The sequence below is a fragment of the Xiphophorus maculatus genome, chromosome 8, assembly GCF_002775205.1.
Source record: "Xiphophorus maculatus strain JP 163 A chromosome 8, X_maculatus-5.0-male, whole genome shotgun sequence".
In the NCBI taxonomy this organism is placed as follows: Eukaryota; Metazoa; Chordata; class Actinopteri; order Cyprinodontiformes; family Poeciliidae; genus Xiphophorus; species Xiphophorus maculatus.
In genome coordinates this window covers 20,149,524-20,174,305 of record NC_036450.1, presented here as the reverse complement: position 1 = coordinate 20,174,305, position 24,782 = coordinate 20,149,524, and the positions used below count along the sequence as shown (strand labels likewise).

The 24,782-nt window shown below is 38.4% G+C and overlaps 1 protein-coding gene across 2 annotated transcripts in view; it reads right to left on the bottom strand.

Moving 5' to 3' along the window:
• The window catches only part of LOC102228704 (fibrinogen C domain-containing protein 1-like), a 154,074-nt gene extending 133,324 nt beyond the window's left edge, over positions 1 to 20,750 (bottom strand). Inside the window, exon 1 of one of the 2 annotated variants that reach the window (XM_023338582.1) lies at positions 19,682 to 20,750. In XM_023338582.1, coding sequence (XP_023194350.1) covers positions 19,682 to 19,753 — 72 coding nt within the window. In that variant the 5' untranslated portion in view covers positions 19,754 to 20,750. The remainder of the gene's footprint in view (positions 1 to 19,681) is intronic. The other variant, XM_023338583.1, reaches the window with a different exon arrangement.
• Between the last annotated feature and the right edge of the window lie 4,032 nt (positions 20,751 to 24,782).

Sequence of the window (24,782 nt, the reverse complement as noted above, 5' to 3'; positions counted from 1 at the left end):
TCTATCTAGTTTAGAATCTATTTTATGCATGGAGTCATTTTTATTATTATTTATTTATTGTTTTTGTACAATTTCCCCATTAGTTTTCCCCATTAAAATTAATGTTGCATTTTATGCTTTTCATCTGACATCTTTTGAGTAATTTTTTCCTTGTTCTGCTGATCAATCAGTCACATCAGTCAAATGAAAACATTAGCTGGAATCATGTCATGAAGCAGAAATGGTGCTTTGTTGTTAGGTACTATTTCTCAGTTGACTTTACTTCTTTTGTGATGTATTTTTTTTCGTTTGTTTGTTTTTTAGGGGCAGGTTAGGATGTTAAGATGGCTGAGCAATCCATGACAAATCCATTGAGATTTGATTAGGGAAATCAAACATCCCTGTGGAAATCATTTGATTCATTTATTACCCCTTTAGTTACAATAAATATATATTTCTTGATGTTTATAACTTAATGTTCCAGACAGTTTTCAGAAACGAGCATTACACTCAAATGTGGAACTGACTCAGATAAGAGTGCTTTTGCTCAACTCTCTCAAGTAGCCAGAAGAAGTGAACTCTGTTCATTTCATGCATTCAAGTCACAATCATTTAAGTGACCTGAGTCACTTAAGGTAGTTTTGTTGCCCTCCCCATAAAAATTTTTTAAAAAAGTGTGGTCGCTATGGATTAGGGGAGTGATAATGTGATGGTTTGTAAACTCTACACGAAAGAGAAAAAGACAACTGCAAAAAGAGAATAAATTGATTTCTCACAAGCAAATCAATATTGTTTTTATTTTCTTGTGGGAAAACGGCACGTCTACCAAATCCAAATTCTATCCTAAAAACAGCAAAAAATATATATGTGCTCTGCGTATGGCAAGACCCTTTGACTTACGGTTGGATTGTTGCTGCAGCATGTATTATCAGTGTAAGTGAGGTCAGTGAACGAAATCATCTGAGTCAGCACTGTTTCAGAGGACAAAGTTACCCGAGTGAAGTCGCCAGATTGCATCTGAAGATGCAATGTCATATCTTTATCTACAGTCTATGAGTGCATCTAAGTGGCCAAACAGTTTAATTTAATGTAACTACAAAATATTTCCCAGATATTCAAAAGGGAACCTGAAGGTAGTTGGGTCAGTTACTAAAATACTTAGCATCGTGGATGGTGATGCTGTGGGTGGGAATGATCGCTAGTGTCAGCCAGGATTGGAACAAATCAGAAGAGGCCTCTGACGGAAGACTGTTGCTGTCTAAAAGTCTCATGACTGTCATGACATGCTAACCATTCAACATCTGTGAAGCAGAGACAATATTACACAGCAACATGTCCAAATGACACCATCAATAGTTGACAAGCAATGCTGATCCACCTCATGTGCTTTTGACGCTCCTCTTAAAAGCTCTGTTTGGCCGCATGGTTAGAAAGCTGGGCAGAGAGATGTTGGCGTTGGGGATATGATCTTTGCCCATTATGATTGATAAAGAGATGGTTTGAACATCCTCCATAGGGAGCATTATTAGCTGAATTAATCAATATGAGGGTCACACTGCCTTTCTGATGTAGCCGCTTCAAGCATTTAAGTTAACATGCTGAAGGGAGTGAATCCTCATCAGTGCAGAAAGAGTGTCTGCACAGGTTAGCAATAGATAAAGCACCATTATGATTGTAACATTAAATCCAACTTTTGAGTGTGGGATTTTTATGGCAGAAGCAGAAAACAGAAAAAATGCCACTGAGTTTGACTGGTAATATAAAACAAACAATAACAAAGAGACTAAAATGGCTGTTAGGATTAGCTGGAAAGCAAATTGTGTACGCAAGACAGATTGTATTCTTACAATTTGGTGGGAGAGTCAGTGTGATAACATTTTGAAAATTTGTACTCCACCATATGGGCATAAGCTACTCAATCTATTGAGGTATGAAATGGGGTGTGGTCCCTAATGATGTCACTGTTGGCTCAAAAACATCCTCAGTAGCCGTATAGTACAAGTCACTTTCCTTTGTGAAAGGGTCATTTTGGCTCAGATTGGAACCAATGCTCTGACTTTGCATAAACTAAAAGAAAGAGACAGTTGGGAAGCAGAGCCGCTCAATCACACAGGCTTTGGCAGTTAAACACAACGAGCCCCTTTGCAGTAGAGGAACATATGCCACACATTAGCGTCACTTTTTTAAAGTCAGCTGAGGCTTGCTGCCAGGCATTCTCCGTATTCCAGCAGTTTTCACTGGGATAGCATTTTTAATTGGTTTATGTTGAGCTCAGACTTCATCATCATCTTTCTCCCTCATGTCACATTATATTTTACAGCTTTAAGATCTGATGGTCAGAGGACAGTGAATGCTTGATTAATCTTCTTCGTTTGTCATAAATTATGGACTAGATTTTAAAGATGCAATCGATTCCCACTATTCATATTTCAATCAGATTTTTTTAGATGCAAAGTGCCTTACAAAAGGAAACTGCATGATGTATTTTCTATTTTTTGCATAAATCAAAGTGCCAAAGGAACAAACAGAAAATGTCATCCTGTTTCATCCTGTGGAAAATACGGTCTCTTAACAGCAATTTCACCAAAGCCACGTCTCTATTTGACAAAGGCTGTGGCTTTACATGAACAGAGGTCTTTAACTGTTGATTGAAATCAGCAGAAGGAAATTGGACACTTCTCACTGCAGATGTGCAGATAGAGTTCCATCTGTAAGTGGAATGGGCTTGGCTAGTTGTCCATCAGGACGACAAAGTGCTGCACGCTGCACGCGCCTGCTCACGCAATCTCGCTCTCCTATTCCTCATTCCAACATTCCACCTCATCTCATCTACACACTTCTTGTCTGTTTCTAACAGAGATTTACAATACATTTCTGTACCCTTTTAAACGGGTGAGATAATAGCAAATCAAAAAACTGGGATTTTTAAAATGTTTTATATATATACTTTTTTGTTGGCACTAGGGGCTTTTATTCGACAATAGTCTCACAGGAAAGGAACAGAGAGAAGGGGGAAAGACATACAGCAAAGGAGCCGAGGACAGGAGTCGAACTCGGGATGGTGGCTTTGAGGCCTGCAGCCTCTGCACACAGGGCGCCAACTCCAACCACTACACCACGCGACGCCCCATGGCTACATGGTTATGAGCGATTATTTTGAAGAGCTGTGTTTCCTAATTTTTGCGTTCTCTCCTAAAGCTATCAAAAATACTCAAACATTTACAATTTAAATGATTGTAGTTGTTTCCTACTCTAAAATATTATTCATAGATCTGCATAGGGAGAATTAAACATTTCCACGAGATGCTTAATTTTCTTACTGTTGTATCCATTAAATGTTTTAATGGTTTGTATAAGGAATGCTTGCAAATAAGGTTAATCAGAATAACATTTGTCTCATTTTATAAACTACCAACGACTAATTTAGTGTTGCAATGTGTCTTCCATCCAGCAGAGGGTGCCGCTCGTCATCCTTAAGCAGAGCCAATTGTAAGAAAAATAAAGATGGCAGAGGGATCTTGGAAAGTGAAACAGTCTGAATAGAGTCCAGTGTGGGATGGAAAATGCATTTTCTGTGATTCCATTTTGAAGTATAAACACCTGACGAGCTCCCCAAGTTTCAACTTAATAGCGCTCATTTATGCTCATTTCATGCTACTTGGCAGAGCAGTGCCAACTTCTCAACCAAAGATTACTGATCTGCAACAAAGAAATTACGTGTTGCACAGAAAAATTGTACCATGACCGAAAAAGACTTTATGGAGCCAAGTTTTAACATTTCTGGAATATCAACAGCAATCACCATTTTTGAATCAAATTCTAAAATCTTAAAATCCTTGCATGAGCACTTGGCGTACCTTTAACCAAGAGACTGTAAATTAATTAATAATTAATGTAAAATTCTTCTTCAACATGTATTTTTGTGAATAATTAGGAGCCTGAAACCTTGAGAGATTAACATTGTATGAAACACTCTGTGAAATGGGATCATCCTTCCTGAAATGAAGAGGTGGTTTAAGCCCTAGTAGCTGCAAAACAGACTTGCTACTACATCATCCTTATGTATATTTTATGTATATTTTCTGGGAAAATTAAATGTGAAATAATTTCATCTTTTTTTTTTTCTCTTAGACATGACTGTCATTTCTATAATCCAAATGTTTAAGGATTTCTGGGTTACAAATACACAACATTTTTTTAGAGAGGATGGCAGCATCCTGAGGACTGAAAACATAAGTGGTTCAACAGTGAAAGGAGCGATGTCTAACCTGGTCATGTAAATCCTTCTTTTTCTTTATTTTTATTTAACCAGTAAAAAGGAAACAAGAACAGAAGTAGTCCTAATGAAGTCTGAGAGGCCTGGAGGATATTACAGGGTAACTACTTGTGCTGTTCCTCAAAGCCAGGTGAAGAAGGCAAAACTCTTCCTTAACTTTCAAATAATTCTGTTCCATTTATCTTTTAGTCTTACTTAGAATTAAAATACTTGGAGAAATATTTTGCTTGCCAGCCACCATTTCTTGGGAAATAATGGAACATGTCCTATTGAGTCTACTGATCTTTGAGTAAAAATGTCCCTGAACTGCTTATAAAGCACCACTATCAATGTCTCCATCTGAGATGGCACAGGCTCCACTTACTATTCAAGGGATAAAAATGATCAGTTTAAAGACTACATTCTGTTAGGGTATCTGTACTTAACTACAAGAACAGAGAAAATGAAATGGGTTCTCTTTCAGCATAAAGATCTACTATGCAGTTCAATATGAATGACAGCAAAAGCTGCAAGCTTACAGATGTTGCAAAGACTTGCATTGTGATAAAGCAGAACGATAGGTTCGGCTCAAATGGAAATATGTGATACAGGTTTCACAAGAACAAAACCGGATAAGACTTAACAATTTGGGATGAAGATTTAGCAACACATTTCTACATTTTAAACATTCTTTGATTCAAAAATAACCCAGACTAGGTTTAATTGGCTAACCAGTTCTTATCCTTGTCTAATTCTAAGGTGACCCTATTCCCAAAGTAACCTATTAGTTTTTGTAAATATATATATATATATATATATATATATATATATATATATATATATATATATATATATATATATATATATATATATATATATATATATATATATATATATTTAAGTTGAAAACTATGTTTTAGGATGTTTTTGTTCACTCTAGGACAGGGGTGTCAAACTCCAGTCCTCAAGGGCCACTGTTCTGCAGTTTTTAAATGTGCCACAGGTACAAAAAGCTGGAATGAAATAACATAATTACTTCCTTCTTGTGTAGATAAGTTATCCAGAGCCTTGCTAATGACCCAATTATTCCATTCAGGTGTGGTGCAGCAGAGGCACATCTAAAAGTTGCAGGGCAGAGGCCCTCTAGGACTGCAGTTTGACACCTGTGCTCTAGGATTGTTCAGGTTAGGCCTGAGAAGTTCCTCCTAGTTTTATAGTTTAGCACGACTGGAAGTTGATAAAAAGGTGACAACTTTCTTTTCATAAGGAGTTAGCTAGCTGAAAAAAGCTTCATCACTCTGTCAACATATTTTTCTTTCTAGGTTACTCAAAATGTTGCAAACTAAACAATTTAGAAGTGTTTGGTCTTCATTGTTGATAAAAGAAAAGTGAACTGTAAGCCAGCCTGAAGGGCAGCCTTTAATGCCACTTTGAGAAGAAGATCACGCTGCTGGCATTGTTCTCTTATATTCTCTCTTCTGATTCATAAATTCCTCTCTCTCCTGCTTTGCAGCCTAAAATAAGCCCTTTACAACTAACTGACCTCAACCCTCACTCATTACACAAATCATAAATACAAACTGCTTTGATAAGGCACTCAATTTTATATTATAGAGTATTCTGTGTACATATATGAGCTGAAAGAGAATTAGGACAGGTATTCCTTTTGCACATGCACAAGCTAGAAATAACATTTTCCATGAACCCCCAAAGGTTTCAGACTGCCTTACAGCTATATACGTGTGGCCTCAGTCAACAAAACAGGTCAACTCAAGTACTACATACTTTCTTATATAAAAAAAAAGATCACATACTGACTGCCACTATACAGCCTTCTGCAAGACAGACTTTGATGTCTTATTTAGTGGCAGGACTCGATTAGCATTTTTAATCAAGTTGCGTAATTAATTTTTTGCAAGTTATTATATTTAATAGAAAACTATATATTGCCAAAATAAGCAACATTTTCAATTCAAAAACCCTTTTTTCTGCCAACTCTTTTAATAAATAGACATATGACCTCATCAACAAATATATATATATTTTTTAGTTTTTCATCTATTATTTATGTTATTCACCTATCAGATTGATGCATGTTGTTATGATACCCATTCAACTTCAAGCGCTTCAGGAATCCTTGGTCATTCTTCTTTAAAACTGTGAATGCTGACATTAGAACTGGGGGACAAATGTACTTGCAGCAACATATTTTGGATTCAGATGTTATTTTAGGGTTGAGCAGCTTCAATGTAGTAGCCTTTTTGCGCAACGTGCACACAACAATAGTCAACAGCAAAAATGACACCCTACTGGGTGTCACTGCAATGCTTTAAAGTCTATGTAATGAATAAATCAAAATTAGCACATCAGTAGAGCTCCATTAAAATTTGATACCAAGACGCTAACGGCGGAAATCTGATAAACCCCAAAACCAGCAAGGATTGGAAGAGCAAGCGATACACAAAGTCAACTGATGTGGTGAAATGTAACAAGGGGGAAAAGATACTAAAAGAGGGAAGCTTATCTATATAAGTATACACAGAGGACAACTGAGACGCACTAAGTATAAAGACAACAAGACAAGCCACAAACACTAAGACATGCACAACCACAATCTACCAACTAAATGAATGAAATAACCAAAGTCATGATGAAACCTGCTGCAGATGTTGCTTATTTGAATGCTAGTAAGCAATAATCTTGTGGATTTACAGAAACTGGAGTGCATTTAAGTTCACCCTTTCCTTTGCAAGCACACCGTTTACTCAACACTGATCTGAGACCTTCAGTGATTCATGCCCTCATCCTCCAGTCTTCTCAGCTTTACCTTGGTCTTTCTTTATTTTCCCCAAACCGGTTCTAATCTGTATTTTCAAAACTGTTCTGCTTTCACCGAGCCCTCTTCCTTTCTTGTTGTTGTCCTTCTTTGCCTCTGCTGCTTCTTTCAAGGCCTTCCAGCCACCTTGCAGTGTAAGACATCTGATATTGAAATGTTCAGTTCCTTCATGTCAGCGACAGACACGCAAAGGGAGAAAATGAGAAAAAGACATTGAAAGAGTGCATGGGTCAGATAACAAAGGCAGATAGAGGATGAGCGAGGCCACAAGCGCAGTGGACAGCTGCTGTCATGTATAACCTTCAGACTAGAGCCTTGTAAAGTCACAGGACCGCAGCATATTCATGTTACACAAAATGGATCTCTCTGCATAACAGTCCTACACAAAAGAGCATGCTGCTCCATTAAGGTGCTAAATGACTTTCTATGAAAAAGCTTACTTATGTAACAACTTGACAGTAATAGCTCATTACTGCAATGCTCCACCAACACACAGACTCCTCTCACATGTTCATACCTTCATTTCTAACAACAGGCCCACTCTTCTGTTAACCATCACACTATTCACTAAAGATAAAACAACAGATCTCACCTATGACTGTGGTTTCTGGTATGTGTGTGTGAAAAAAGCTGGCAATGAAAAGATAAACTGAATAACACCAAAAAAAAAAAAGCAAGATGCAATTAAAATTGTTTTTGTGAAGGCACTCCCGAAAGAGAAAAGGCAACACAGGGTAATGTAAAGGCTTTGAAATTGATTATAGTGCACGCTAATTGCAATGCCAATTAATGTCAGTTTTGATATGCAACAAAAGCCCCAAAGAAAAATCAGTAACATGACCAGAATTTTTTTTTCCATCCTTCATCAACATAAAAGCAGCACTAACTACTACCTCATGAACTGGCTCAGTTCACTGTTGCAAAAGACAAGGAGATGAAACTGCAGGAAAAATTACTTGCAAAATTGCTGGTGCCTCTCTTTTAATGATCGAAAAACCCATAATGGTCACTGAAACAACTGGAACCTGAGAAAAGTAATAATAAATGAAACTTTACTGGAAAAATAAACAAAAAAAAAAAACTATTAAAATTAAAAAATCATTTTAAAAAAGTAAACCAGTAAGACAAACCTGGACAAAAATAATGGCACCCTTAGAAAAAAAATGAAGTAATTTGACAATTGGGACATGTTAAACTAAGTTGTGTCTTCTACGTAGCATGACATTTGTCCTCAAACTTTAGTTTTTAAAAATGGTGACAAGGAGTCAATGTGCTGTTTGGTAACATGGTGACAATGAACATGGACCACAAGAAGTGAACGAGAGTTGTCCCGGGAGATTGGAAGAAAAAAATCACAGACAAGCATGTTGAAGGTAATGCCTATAAGAACATCTTCAAGCAACTTATTGCTTGAAGACTACACTTGTACATATTATTTAGAAGTTTAATGTCCACTGGACTGTAGTCAGAATCTCTGGCTGTGGCTGCAGGGAGGATGTTTGACATCAAACTGAAGAAAAATATAATACAAATGGTAAACAAAGAGCCCAGGACAACCTTCAAACAATATTCCCGGCAGTAGATATAATGTAAAGCTTCATGATTTATTAAAATATAATCACAATAATATACACTGTGTGATAAGCTACATAACTTAGAATCCTTTATTTTTTTGTGGTCAGAGCCATTTGTCCTGCTGGTTTTCCAAAAATGTATTTGTTGTAATGCAATATGATGCAATAAAATCATATCGTACCTGCCTGGAATGTATACGGCCACACTAATGCTTACACGTATGTGCGGGCGTCATTAATGAGATTTTGCACCAATCCACGGTGCTGTTAAAATGATGTCTTTAGCCTCAGAAAGGCCTTCATTCTGCTCTCACTGCAGCAGGATAGCAGCAGAAAAAAAGATTTAAGAAACTAAACAGCTGAAGTGCTGCAGAAAACATCTGGCATATTATTAAAAGAAAAAAATAAAGTGGAACCTTGGAGTGATTGAAATCCTACATCAAGTGAGAGTAACAGCTTTTTTTTTATTTTGAAGGAAGTTCTCTTGAAACTCTATAAAATGTATTTTGGAAACCAAATTTATACTGTTTTTTCATAGCATATGGAATGCTATTTAGACCACATAAAATATTTATTTTGAAGTTTGAAGGACGTACACAATCGTAGTTGTCACTCAGATCTTGAAAATGAGAGTCCAGACTTTTAAAAGCATAATATTGTTTCAAGGATATGAGCCGTAATATTTTAGTCAATGATTTTAATTAAAACAATTTACATTGAAATAAAAGATAACTATATTATTGATGAAGCAGCATCAGGCTACTATGTCCCATCAAAAAAGCAAAAAATGAGTTAAGGATTCATCTTTTATTCTTGTTTTAAAATTATCTCTACCAAGTAGTCACATATTTTAGTCACATCTTTTTTCTTTGGGTTGCTGCTCATCGTTTCTCTCCTCCACTAACTGTCTCAGTGTCATCCTGCTTTTCCCTGCACACTCAGATGGTTCTGGTTCAATAACTTTTTTTTCTAAATGCTTTGTTGTTTTCCTCTCAAGGGATTAGTCACCTTTCACAACTGTGTTGATCATCTTAGTTTTTCTGAGTATTTTCCCTCTTTCCAGGTAATTTTCTCACTGTAGTCGTATATCGCTAGCCACCGTTTTGTCAGAATAATTATAGTATGCATGAAATTAGTGTTATCTCTTGCATTATTTTCTTGCTGTTTATTTGATGTAGAGGGTCAATAAATTACAAAATGTGGTTATAAGATACATTGGTAAGTGCAATAAAGAGTCATAATAATCGATTTGTGTTTCAAATGTGTATTGCTGCAAAAGTGCTAGGTTCAGCTTAGATAGATAGATAGATAGATAGATAGATAGATAGATAGATAGATAGATAGATAGATAGATAGATAGATAGATAGATAGATAGATAGATAGATAGATAGATAGATAGATAGATAGATAGATAGATAGATAGATAGATAGATAGATAGATAGATAGATAGATAGATAGATAGATAGATAGATAGATAGATAGATAGATAGATAGCATTTATTGTCATTGAACAGAATTCAACGAAATTTCCATTGCAGCTCCCGTGCAAAAGGTCAAATATATACAGTATAAATAAGCAAACACACAATAATAATAATAACAATATATACAACTAAATTAACTAAAGGCACTCAACCACACCAAAGAAGTAGCAGCAGGTCCAATTATGGCAAAGTACAGATAATGTGACAGTGCAAAGTGCAGAACAATATGACTGTGTGGGGGTGGGGGATATGTATGTGTGACTGCGAGGTTATGATATGTGTGGGAGAGGGGGACGGCAGGGAGTAATGGCTCTGACGGCTGTGGGGAAGAAACTGTTTCTCAGTCTATTTGTTGTAGTCCGTATATTCCTGTACCGCTTGCCTGATGGCAGCGGCACAAACAGTCTGTGGCCCGGGTGCCTGGAATCCATGGCTATGGATCCAGCTCTCTTCTTGACCCGGTCTGTGTAAATGGAGTCCAGGTCTGGGAGGGGGCATCCCACAATGCCTTGTGCTGTTCTCACCACCCGTGTCAGTTGTTTCCTCTCCAGTGCTGTGCAGCTACCATACCACACAGTCATGTTGAGGCAGAGGATGCTCTCGATCATCGCCCTGTAAAAGTTCACGAGCAGCCGTGAGGAAAGTCCAGCCCGTCTCAGTTTCCTGAGGAAGAAGAGCCTTTGTTGTGCTTTCTTCACCAGGTGGGAGGTGTTTGTGTTCCAGGAGAGGTCAGAAGTGATGTGGAGGCCCAGGAACTTGATGTTGTCCACACGTTCCACCACTTCTCCATCTATGAGAAGGGGAGTGTGAGCCGTCCTCCTGGACCTTCTGTAATCCACAATGACCTCCTTGGTCTTCCCTGTGTTCAGCACCAAGTTGTTGGCTGAACACCACTGAGTGAGCTGCAGAATCTCCTCTCTGTAGTGGGTCTCGTTGTTGTCTGAAATGAGACCCACTACTGTTGTGTCGTCCGCGTACTTCACGACTGTGTTGGTGGGGTGGATGGCCACGCAGTCGTGTGTAAACAGGGTGAAGAGAGCTGGGCTGAGCACACAGCCCTGCGGCGTGCCTGTGTTGAGGACCAGTGGGGACGATGTTGAGCCACTTATTCTCACCACCTGAGGCCTGTTGGTGAGGAAGTCTCTGATCCAGTGGCACAGTGAAGCGGGCAGCCCCACCTCGAGTAGCTTCAGCACCAGCTTGTCTGGGATGACGGTATTAAATGCTGAGCTGAAGTCTACAAATAGCATCCTGACGTAGGTGTTGGGATGCTGCAGATGGGTCAGGGCTGTGTGCAGAGTGATGGAGACAGCATCCTCTGTTGACCGGTTCGCTCTGTAGGCGAACTGAAGGCTGTCCAGGTTTGCGGGGATGAAGTCTCTGATGTACCTCAGAAGAATCCTCTCAAAGCACTTCATGATCACCGGGGTCAGAGCGACGGGCCGGTAATCGTTCAGGCTGGTGATGGACCTCTTCTTCGGTACAGGGATGATGGTGGAATGTGTTAATGACAAGATTTTGTTATCAATATAACAAAATCTGACAAAAAAAATGCTTAGCTTGACTTGTTTGTCAAAGGAAAATGTGATGACAGATTTGTACACTAAATATCTTCTGTCTAAAAGCTTGATTTTATAAGAAAAACTGTTTCCTGACCAATCATTTCATTACAAAAGTGACCCACTACCATGTTTCGCTGTAGAAAAAACACCCTAAACTTTTTTTATACAAACTTTTCCTTGGTGATATTCAGATATATTTTGATCCACCATCAACTTACACTATAACTGAAGCATTAAGTTTAGTTGTGCCAATCAAAAATACACAGCCCACGAGTATACATAGATATATACACATGCAGAAAATATAAACACTAAAGCTTATTCTGTGTGCTCTTTTTTTCAGAACATTTGCCAGTTTCTTGTCATAGGCTTTGACGGGGCATGAAAGTCCACACACACATAAATGAAAAGTGAGAAGGACAAAAGAACGAAGCCCCCGTAAAGGTTGAAAATGTCCTATTATACGTTTTCTTGATGCCACCCAGCACAGGGCAAGGAAGACTGATGCTGAGGTTGTTAAAGGCTGAACTGCTGCCATGGCATGACCCCTCCCCCCCAAAGGGAATTCACAGACTCAGTGAACCAGTCTCTTTGCTCTGTTTTTGCTACAGTCTACATCCTCTTTCACCTCTGGCCATATCGCCAAGTGCATTAGTTTGACAAGGTCACCCTAAAAAAAACCCAAACAAACAAAAAAAAGAAAAACAGATTGCAGACATCTAATTCACACACCGTGACAACGCGCCGTGACAACCTTCCAGTGTTAAAAATCCTTCCTCCCAAACAGAAGCTTATGAAATGTGCTTGTACAAATCTAAATGTCATATCATTACTCTACAAGTCAGATGAGTGTTCTAATTATGATTATTATAGCTGAACAATTAATCAAAATCATAATATAAAGGTGGCAATTTTCACTTTGCACATGCCATCTTATTAACTGTAATTTTCATAAGGCTTTTTAACAAGCTGTGGCAAGTGACAGCTTAAGCTGGCATCTTTTGATTCCATAAACTGGAAGGGTAGTTAAAAAAAAGGGTACTTATGTATAATTAATGTTCATCTTTTCTGATCTCGGCTGTCATTTGCTGACTCTACATGCATGTTCTTAATTAACTCATCCATTAAGAGCAATAAAATCATATTCCTTTTTTCAAAATTGACCTTATTTGGATTCTTGAAGGAGCTTTAAAAAAAATAAAAATGAAAAATCAGCATTAGTGCCCTGCAAAAGAATTCATACCTCTAATTTGTTCATATTTTATAATGCTAAAGTAACACATTTCAATGTATTCCAATAGGATTTTATGTGATCAACAAAAGGTAGTGCATAATTATGAACAGTCAGAATATATATTTTTTTTGCATTAGTTCAACATTTTTTAACAAGAACAAATCGGAAAAGTGAGGAGTGCATTTATACCTCCTAAACCACCCACCCAAATTGATTGTGACCCCTTGATGGCTTGTGGCAAACTTGGGCTTTCGACAATGAATCTTTGAGAGATATGACAGTAAAGACGTTCATCTCGAACGCATCCAACATGTTTTACATTTACAGTTGTTGTAAAGTTGTTTTTCTAATTTATACATCATTTAACTTCCAGTGCGTAATTATTCCTCATTGTGGTTGACGTGTGACAAGATTTAGGGATATGAACACATTTTATACATCATACAAACTTCCATAATAAGAGATAGGGAGATAAATAGGTGGAGAGATATAGAGATAGGGAGACAGATGGATAGAGAGATAGATGGTAGATATAGTGAGCAGTTTTTTGGTCACATATATTAGGTAAATGGCCACGCCAACCTCTGATGTGTTTGTCAAATGTGACTAAGTGACAGCTGCTGAGCAGAGCTGTCAGGGTTTTCTTTTTCCTGTTTTACACAAAAGCTTTAAATCGGAACTGTCAAAGGATTCTGGGCTCTCAAGCGATTTGTTATTTCACTCTTGAGCTCTGTTGTCTTAAGCAGATTTTACATTCATTTGCCAAAATATGTCAAACTCTTCAGTCAAACCTAAAGATCAGCTGACATTTACCCATAGCTTGGTTCTGTTAGTCTGTAGTCTTATCAATAAGACTACAGGCTCTTGTGAACCTTCTCAGATTTAAATTGTGGTGGAGATTATAAAGCTCATCACAGTGCATGTCACCAATAGCATTTGTTTGGTGTTACAATTACTTGCATATGCTTCCAAGAAAACATGACCATTAATTGGTTTAAAGTTAAAGAAATCTGGCTGTGTCATGATGTTTTTGGTTAAAAACTTGCTTCATTCTTAACAGGTTTTTCAATCCAGAGGCTAAGGAGTAGAAGGCATTTTGACTTGTGTGATGACGGTATGTCCTGAGTACATTTGAAGGCTCAAGAGTTGACGATAGAGTGCTATTGCAATTAATTCATGTCTTTGTTTCTCTTTTCCTCCATTGCCGGTCTTTAGACACTGTTAAAATACATTTAGCCCATCGAACTAGTTGACTAATGTGCTAAAAGGATTGAGTTTTGGCTTAAAATACACAGCTTTACAGCAGTAATCCATCATGTTGACAGTTGACACTAAAGACCTCCCTCTGTGATGATTTGTGATGGCAAAGGTCCCAACAAAACGGCACTTTATGACATTGTCGAAGTGCGAATGGTCTGTGCCACCACATGTGGGTGTGTGTTTAACTGAGTTACTGCAGACAGATAAATCCTGGCAGGGACATCCGACCCTGATATCATTTCTAATTGGGTCGCTGCAGAGTCTCGTTCTGATACACTTGCGATAGCAAAGGGTTGTGTGCTTATAATAGCTTTGTTTCACATCTTCTGGAGGTAAATCTTTCATTTTACAGAGCCAGACGTGTATTCGCAGCCCTGCAAAGAAGTTGCAGTCTCACCACAGTTCACTGTTTCTGTGAAAAATGTAAAAATGGCCATTTAAAATTTGAGAAAAATTTGTTTTAGTAAAAATCACCAGTCTGTAAATTAAGATCTCTAGAAATCCCTTTAATGTAACATTTTTATGTAAAGATTTTATTTTATTTTTTTTTCGCTTTTATTAAAAAAAAATCTACTCTCTGTTGTACAGAAATAAAAACACATGCTCAGGTCAGATAAGACTAAAGGTCCACCTCATCTGTCCTCTCATTTAAGAAAATCTTCAACTCACATTTGAACTTTAATAGAATAGTCAGAATAAAGTGACATATGTTAAAGGAATATTTTAACTACCACAATATTTATTACAGAACTATGATTCTAAATCAGGGGTGTCAAACTCCAGTCCTCAAGGGCCACTGTCTTGCAGTTTTTAGATGTGCCACAGGTACAACACACTGGAATGAAATTACCTCCTTCTTGTGTAGAGGCCTGCTAATGACCTAATTATTCTATTCAGGTGTGGTGCAGCAGAGGTACATCTAAAAGTTGCAGGACAGTGGCCCTCCAGGACTGGAGTTTGACAGCTGTGTCCTAAATGGTCAATCAGTGAACCACCCATAAAGATCAGTTCGTGCTGTCACATCATACCAGCTGATCAGGTGAGATCACAGGTCTTGTGTGCTTTCAGATCAGGCAGCAGGGGTTGCAGAACAAATGAGGCATGGCCTACACCTTGCAGCGTTGCAGATTTCCCCTAAAGAATGGTTCTCTGTGTTGGGATTCTGATGCAGCCAGCCTGTTCAAATATACTTTATGCTTTAAATACAAGCAAGCCTGTTGCACATCATTCACAGCATGTTATCAGATTCTGCTGATCAACATCGTTCCCATACAGTCGGACACTAAAGGATGATATGATACTCCCCTCTGTGTGCACCCACTCTGTGCAGCATCAGCATCAGCCTTTGATTTGTGCGTCACACTTGCTCTACAATCATCTTGTAGCCTATTAGCCTGTATTCTCAAGAAGCAGGGTATCTTTAAAAAAAAAAAAAAAGATAGCATAAATTACTGAGGGATCAAACTACTTTGCTGTTAACATTATTGTATAAAGTTGGTGTTTGTATGTAACCGTCGTATCACGTAAATGCCTGATCACCAGCCTGCAGACCAATTTTCCTCTGGGGACAAATGAAACCATCTCTATCTCCGCCCATCCATCTACTACTTACATTTATCAGTGGTGGGTGGACTTCAGCTGCTTATTTCATGTCAGGACTTTTCAACTGATTGTGCGTGCATGGTAATGACGTGTAGCTCATGGAATGAAAGCATTATTTCAATTTGGCTACTGTTATGAATGCAAACACAAAGTGATAGTGGAAGTAGACAATGGTGACTTCTCTAGCAACGGTTCCAACTCTATACCGATGTGACTTGCCTCAACCTTCTAGAACGTTTTCAGAGAAGACCAATTTGAGTTTCATTGGCAGACGGTTGCAGAAATATTGACAGAAGGGGCGAAAAAATTGTGGCACTGGTGATTTAATTTTTTTTTTCTCCACTTAATGTATTGAAATCAAACAGTTCTTTTTCTCTTTTGAAAATTTAACTGAGATTATATCACCACCATCCAAGGGGAATTTGAAAACGTTTCAAACGTTTTTAACAGTGGTGCCAATAAATGCGGTCTGCTAAGCATTAGGTGGTTTTCCAACATATTGATCTATTGTTTACTTTAATCTGTTTGTGTTGGTTCAGGGTTCTACCAGGGAAGCTTGGACAGCATAAACCCACACATTTTGTGATTTCTGAGTTTTCTGAGTGGCCAAGGCACAGCTGCTATCTGTGTTTTGTTTTGTTTTTTTTTTCTCTCCAACTCTCTCTACAGAGTCCTTTCACTGCTCTGGAAACTTTGGTGATCTCAGAGAGATATTGATTGCCTCCAGTCCGAGAGGGGCAACCCCACTGGGCCTCACTGCCTTCTCAGTTATACTGGCTGTGTGTCTGAAAGCACAGGCCATGTTCAGTAAATAGGAGAAATCACGCAGATAAACATGATGTAGAGCCATATACACTGTGTGTGAAACAAATTAAACTGTTCAAGTCATCAACTCCCATGCTGGTGTCTTTGTAGAGGAGCCCTAGTAAATAAATACAAAACAGCAACCTATCATCCAGTGTTATAGTATAATTGCACAGTTCATCTCTTGGTGGTGCAATGAAAGCAAAAGCAAACCTTGATTCTTTTTCCATCAATAATGCTTAATATGAATGTTTTGCCCTGGAGTTCACTTGTAATACAGTAAGGTAAGAGCATATGGGAAAATCTATGTTAAGTTTCATACAGTAAATTAGATTTCAAGGCTGATTGTATTTAAATCTCAATACTACTACATCTGCCGTCCTCCGCTTACAAAGGCCTTACACATTCAGGATGTGCAGCCTGACATGAAAAATCTTGCCATCTTCAGTCATCTCACCTCTAAGAGATCTCCACTACCTGACCACACCCCACTCCTTCTGAAATGACTGTCAGAAGCATGAGCTCAGAGATAAAGAGTTGGTGTAAGCACTCAAGATTACAGAGACGGTGAGGGGATCACACACGTACATGTTTGCAGTGAGAAAGAGTTTTACGTGGGCTTGTGTGTGATGGCAAATTAACGGCAGGGGAAGAAGACAGATTGATGTGGGGAGGAGGAAAGGGATGGAGGGGAGCATTGTGAGCCTCTCATCTCATCCTACGTCCCTCCTGATGCTGTCTGCCGCAGCGAGCATTAAGCTTATGGAAGGTATTTGTTGTCTTGTCATTCTCTAACCTTCCCAGCAAGCATCAATGAGTTATTCAGACCTCCACCCTCACAACTAAACAGAGAAAGCAAAAATGACACATTACTCATCACATATTATTTTCCATTCATTATGTCTTCAGGCCAGGTCTGTATTCACATTTCTTTTTATTTTTTTTAAGATGGGTTGTTTGTAGCAAATAAAAAGGGGTTGCATGAAAGTCTGACAACTGTGAGGTTTGACAAACGAAGCCTTGTTTTAACTGATTCTAGTAATCACGACTCCTCCACTCGCCTATGGTCCATATGCTCCCACCACAGCACCAATGCATAATGAGTTCATCATGGCTTAACCCCTTACCTGTCAAAAATTGAACTCCCACCCATCATGGAAATAAACCACATGGAAGTATTACAAGATCAGAACATTCTTCGCTGTGGAAGTTGATACAGAGTGAAGACTGAAAGTTAGCTATTTTTGGTAACAAATTTCTATCATTTGTTACCAAAATTCATGCATTCTAAGTAATAGCACCTTTAGAGTTTGGATAAGGGTTTGTATTTGTTAAGGAACATCTACGGAAATTGTGGTGTAGCACTGCTCACTGAGCAAATCACAATAATTGTGCTAAAAAGGTGCTAAAAGTATCCTAAAATATAAAATTCATAATTTCCTCTGTTTTTAAGTAGCAACATTCTGTTTTACTACAACTTATATCTCTTTTCCTCTAATATAAATACTAACCACTCCGATTAAGTGGTCGAGAATACTATCTTTTGAGTTCTTAAAAAAAAGAAGTCACAAATATAAAAAAAACTGGAGTCTGCTAATCAGAGCTTTCCAAGACGGGTGCATCTCTACCACAAACATTTTGAGATCTACAGGTGCATGCCAGTATGTCAAAAACAATACCGTTGAAGAGTTATTTTAATTCAATTCAAAAACTGAATATCATATATTCAGGACATACACAGTGATGCAACACATTATTTGTTCATTTGTTCTCTGCCATACCTTTTACTTCTACTCAACTTTCCATTGAAGTCCTTAAGAGTCAGCTTCTTTATAGCCTTTCACTAGCTAATCCTCCTAGTGTGTGTCAAATCAGCAGTCCCACTATGTTTGCGCTTAGAGGTTAAGGGGCGTGGTAAAAGATCCCTATCAAAATTCTGTATTAAGATATTTTAAATTCATCTTGAGTAAAATTCATGCATTCTAAGTAATAGCATTTTAGGTTGTCATTCAAGTTAACAGCAACAATTCCCAGGATCTACTTGGATAGTTAACAGTGTGACAGTTCAACATACCTTGGGGCCCCCCTGCTGGTCTATGCGCTGAAAGCGGCAGCGTAGTTTGCGTGTGCCTCAGGCTGGCTCAGCCTAGAGGATATGTGCCATTGGCAGGTTTCCCTCTCGGGATAGGAGCTTTAAACGTGTTTTGAGATGTGATTTAGCTGTGCGTTTTTGGCACCCAAAACCTTGAAAATGTCATTCCTTTTTCTCCCCCATATCATGCAATGACAATTAAAAGTTCATTTTGAAACTCGGAAGGGTGTAGAAAATGATCTCCTCCTTTTAATGCATTTATCAAGCATAGCAACCTGTCCTCATTCTAATTAGGGGAGGACAAATAGGCTCACGGTGTTTTTGCTGCCCTGGGTTGGCAGAGGCGGCCAGCTCTAATAGTGCCCCGAAATCCGATTCCGCGCTCCAAGGGAGCTCCTCTCCCTTATGGGCTGTCAATAACCCTCCACTGACCTTGTGAAAACACATCGACTATTCCCCAAAGTGAGCTTGCCTGACTGTAACACAACGCACGTCCGCTCCTGTCTCAATTCATCCGAGCGGGGAGACAGCCTAAACGGCTCAGGAGGGGTGTTAAAAGCAAGAAGGCGTCCGTATGCCAAGTTTCGGAGGATTTCCAGACATCAGGGTACATGCGTACAGCCCTGAGCTCTACATGAAAAAGAAGTAGTATGCCGAAGACGCAGCCAAGATGCGCAAACAGTTATCGCCTACAGTGATGTTTTTTTTTTTTTTTTTTACTACTTCCAAAATGTACCAGCTTCTATGAAAACGTAACATTCCCGCTAAACAGGATTTATGACTGCATGATAAGCGGGAGGCTTTAGACAGTGTGACAAGAACAGAAGCTCATCTGCAGCTATGTCCTGTAATAACGTCTCCACAGTGCAGAGATTCGCCCGTGAGGCAAATCCACCACCAAATCCAGCGTGGTAACATTGCACCAAGCAGATGCACCACTCCTCGGAAACACGGCACAGCGTCAGGGAGGCGCAAACATAGATACATTCATGCATACCTGGTTTTTATGCCGAGTTCCATCTTCGAGTTCAGAAGAGGTATTCATGATTCCCCATCGGTCATTTACCATCCCACGGAGAAGGTGCGCATCAGATCCGTCTTTTCCGGGCGTCAGAGAATAAACCCACTTTATCTTATTATTTTTTTCACATTAATATGTACCTGTCAAAGTCAATACCTGGTATTCAAGCCTACTCCATGGGAAAAAGAAAAAAAAATAACGAAAATACTAATAAGGATTGCAAGTTCTTCAGCCGCACAAATTGCGCACCAAATTGAGATTTAAATTCCTCCCCGGAGTTTCCTCAGCGTCCGTTCATAATTCCATCTCAATAGGGCAACACACGTGTTTTATTTGAAGGGTGCAATCTTTTTTTTTTTTTTTACTTGCTTCCAGCATGCTTTACATGCATCAAGATTGCGATGGAAATAAACGAAGAAAGCTACAAATGATCCCAAGAGTAGGAGCACAGTTTCTACTCCAAAATATATATGTATATATTTTCTCGGTCCACTTCGTAAGAAGAGAGTTAAGAAGGCTGACCAAGTTGGAGTGCGTTTATTTGAAGTGAATTTGGATGAAGTCGTAAAGCAGCGGTGTCCTCTTTTCCCCTTCTCCTACTTGTTTACGCGTCGGAAAAGCTTTCATGCCAAACCCGCTGGTGGATAGAGCCTCCCGTAGCCCATTTGCGCCAGTTGGATCACAGAGAAGCCTTTGACGAGACGGGTGTGAGGAGGAAAGATTATCCTGCTCCTCTCCGCCAGTGAGCCGAGCGGGGCGCCTCGTTCCTCTCCGGCTGTCAGTTAGCGGCTCCCTTCCGTATGCGCGGCGCGCTCCAACGCTGCGTTTTCTTCCCTTGTACCGCCCTGCCCTCGATTGCTGTACCACTGACTCACCGCCTTCTCTTCCACTCCACACCGCACCGATCCGCACCGTGGACCCTCCTATTCCACCGCAGCAGCAAGATTATGAGAAATCTATGCGTAAAGTGTAAACTGACCACCACGGACAGTGACGTACGTATAAAAAAGAGTTGCTAGTGAGATTTATGTCGAGATTCGGACTTTGTTGGGTGGATAAGCTGTCACCCTAGCAGACGATTTGATAAGTCTGCCTCTAAAAGCGGGAGGGTTTAATGGACCCCTAATGGGGAAAAAAATACTAAAACATAAGTCTGCCTCAATTATGTCACACTACCACTTTAAACTACTTCCTCATTCAAATGAATCTCAATACTTTTAAACATAATCAAAAAAGTGAATGCATTTCAGGAAATGGACCTTATACAGATTATACTGTTATAAATGTTAAAATTCAAGCATTTATTTATTTATCTGATCATCTTTAGGGAAAATATTTTACTGATTTTTTTCAGAAAATCAAACATTACATAACACTAATAAAGAAGTAGAGAATTATAGTCATGTTAGCCTGAAAAATTAAAGGATGCTTGCAAGTTGTGAGCCATAAAAGACTGCATACTGCTGAATCCAGGAATATTAGTAGAAAGCAGAGCAAAACATAAAGTGCGGTAGGAATAAGGGCCTACAACAAGCCTTAGAAGTATTGTGAAGCAAAGCCCATACAATACACGAAAGGTGTGGACTGTATCCAGAAGACGGGCCAGAACAATTCCTCAGTTAAGCCACTTCTAAACCAGAAACAGTGTCACAAGCGTCTTACCTGGTCCAGTGAGAAAGGGAATGGGCCATAGAGTCATCTTTTTAGGTGAATGCTTTGCATTTCAATTATGAATCAAGGTCCCAGAGCCTGGAAGGAAGTGGAGAGGCACATAATTCAAGTTGCTTGAGGTTCAGAGTGAACTTTCTACAGTGGTGATTTGGGGTGCCATATCATTTACCACTACTGCACCACTGTATTTTATAAAATTCAAAGTAAGAGCAGCTTATGTTAGACCACAAACATAAGCTGTGATTGTTTTATTTTCTAGCAGGACTTGGGCGTCTTCCCACACTGCCAAAACCACCAATACCTTATTTACTCCCAAGCAATCAAACCTGAACCCCTTTGGAGAAATGTTTGGAGGTAAATGAGACACCAGACCCAGCAATTGAGACTAATTAAAGGCTCATATTCAACAAACCTGTGTGTTTAGCAAAGACAGATAGCCTCCACACAAGGAGGTTCAATATGGTTTCAGAGTGACCATTAGTAGACACTAATACTACACATGCAACTTTGCAAAAGCATTGAGTTGCAGTTTGTTCTCCCATGGAGCCTGTACCTTAAGCATATCCATGTGTGCACTTTACCAGTAAAACGTCATAGCAGCCGTACAATAATAAAAATCATGTTGCTGGAATCATTTTGACTGCATATATTTTTGCATTTATATAACTTGGGTAACAATGCACATGATGAAACATACTTTATTCTTCTAGGAATTCACTGTTTTGCATACATTTTGGTTGTGGAATATCCAACACCAACAGGACGTAGACAGGATGTTGACTGAATTAGAATAAAAAAGAGAAACTTACACAAACAGGTCACAACACAACAGAACTGATGACTGACAAAGGACTTGCGGCTGGGAGACAGGAGGATAGCGTCAGCTGAGGGAAGACTTCTTCTTCTTTTCTATTATGGCGGATCGCAAGCAACTTTAAGGTGCATACCGCCACCTACTGAGGGAGACTAGGAAGAAATTTCATTATAAATGCTAACGAGAAAATACAAGAAATTGGAAACCTGCTATTAACCAACTTACTCTGAAAAAATCGGGATAACAATGACAGAACACAACAATACAATAAAATCCACTAATCTTAAAAAAGGCAAATAAGAGGAGCACAGACATCAATATTCAGTATTGCCCTTGAATAAATGAATAATTTTAGAGGGAAAATAAAGGTGATTGTGCATAATGTGGCCTACTTCATTTTGAATAATTTGTACTTAGTTTTGTTGTTTAGGTGATTGTGCCAAATAGAAAGATAGAGGATAAAATCAGCTAAACTGTTCCTAAAATGTTTTCTTGTTTCACAACAAAATATTTTGCTGTGAAAAAATATTTGGTGCCACACACATTTGAAAATACCAAACAAAGCTTAACATTAAGGTTTCTGAGTGGTGTTTGGAAATGCATCAATTACTATATTTGAAGCTACTTACTTTTACTCTACATACTTAGTTCAAAAGACAGTCAACATACTGTAGGTACATAAGGGGGTTAAAGACTTTGAAATTTGATGGTTGTTGATGCTACACAGGCTAAATAACTGATCTACTGGGATCTTCATACAATCCCCAAGTTTTAAGGAGAGAAATAAAAAAAAGCTACAATATATGTAGCTGTTTCTGTAGAAGTGAATTGTTGATGTCAGATGTCATAATAGAATGGCATGCAGCAGTTTTTGTCTCGAGGGTCTTGATTTCAGCCGATACATTTATATGGTAGAGTTGGATTTTTGAATCGATGTGAAAGGTTGGATCCATCTTGTACGCAATCAACAGTTGAGGCTGCATGTGGATAAAACTAAATAACCTATTTAATTAAAATAAATACCTAAATAAATACCTATTTAATGTAAGGCTGCATTGTTTTCTTGAAATGAACCAACATCTCGGAGGAACGTTTTCAGCATTTTATTGAAACTATGCCTCAAAGTATGGCATAGGCGGTCCAACTTGTTACAGGCAAGGTGTATGTAATAAAAGTACTCAGTGAATATCAGTAGTATAAATTTGGAATCAGAAAAGTAGCGGATGGTACATTTTTCAAATTGCTCAGTCATACGAAAAGTATCCAAAAAGTTGCCCTTTTCCCATTAGCAAGGACGAGCCCTCCTAGACTTTCAAAAATGTTCACATTTAGTTTTCATAATTTGAAAAAGTGTTCTCTGAACTCTTTTGCAACAAAGTAGGAATTTAAACTTTCTTATTTAAAAAAAACAAAACAATTATTTTATAAACTATCATCAAAAACAAGGCCTCCCATGAACCTGAATTGGTAAGTTTCCACAAAGTTTTATTGATACCATTTCTCTTCATTGACATGTAAACAATAGAGCAGTCCAATAAGCTTCAGTCATTGGAAGTTTCTTCAAAAGTCACCTTGACTAATCAGTGATCACTGACTTTTAATCAAAGACAACAGAGGTTTATATTTGACTTTCATTGTAGTTGTACTCTTAGTTTCAGTAATGTTTATGTATCAAAGCAAAATGAAGGATGGTTGATAAATAAATACCATTAGTTTGCTTATTACCTGTGTATGAGAGTTTTTACTGGTCACTTTGGGTTCTCCCCATATTCAAAAAACCTTCAATTTAGTTAATTTGACTACTCACTCCATGGTGAGTTACTGAAACCACTATGTGTTGTATAGGTTGCTTCATGTATGTCACATAAAAGTGAAGAACATAACAAGCTTTTTTACTTTTCCAAAGTTAGCCTTAAAACAATAAGTTAAGTGAAGAGAAAAGAAACATCACAATGTAGCGCTCTCAAAAATTTCTCACCTGTGACAAATGCCAGCTGGAATATTTTTTTGAAATGTACATTTTACAGCCACAAATAAATTCTGGATTGTAATTAAGATGCTTAGCAAGGAACAATTAGATATGCAAAAGGAGGTAAGACGAAACGAGCTGAATCAGTTTTTCCTTGGCATACGGAAAATGTAGACTGTGTTCTGTAGCTTACTAAAAGCACAGCATGGTAACTTATTTTGTAAAAAGAAAATTGCATAAAAAAACCCTATAAACTATTTTAGCAGCTAACCTTTAGAAAGAAGTCACAACTTCTGGCCTTTAAAGTTGATGCGATTTTGGAATTTTTGAATCTTTGATGTGAAATTGTATTTTTCCTTTTTTTCTAGATTCAGTAAAGCCGTATTACACACACTGAAGTTAGACAGCATCGTTTGAGTATGTGCATGATTGTTAATGAGTAATCCGAGCTTCCACACCATTACTCTATAACCTTTCAGCAAATTTATTTTTTCTCCTGGATGCACGCTTCACACGTTCCCTTACTTCAGTCACTTATAGCTTTGCTTTCCTTTTCTGTGCACAGTATTGTAATGGCGCTATAATAGAAAGCTCGTATTAAGCAGCTTGTGACACAAAATGTG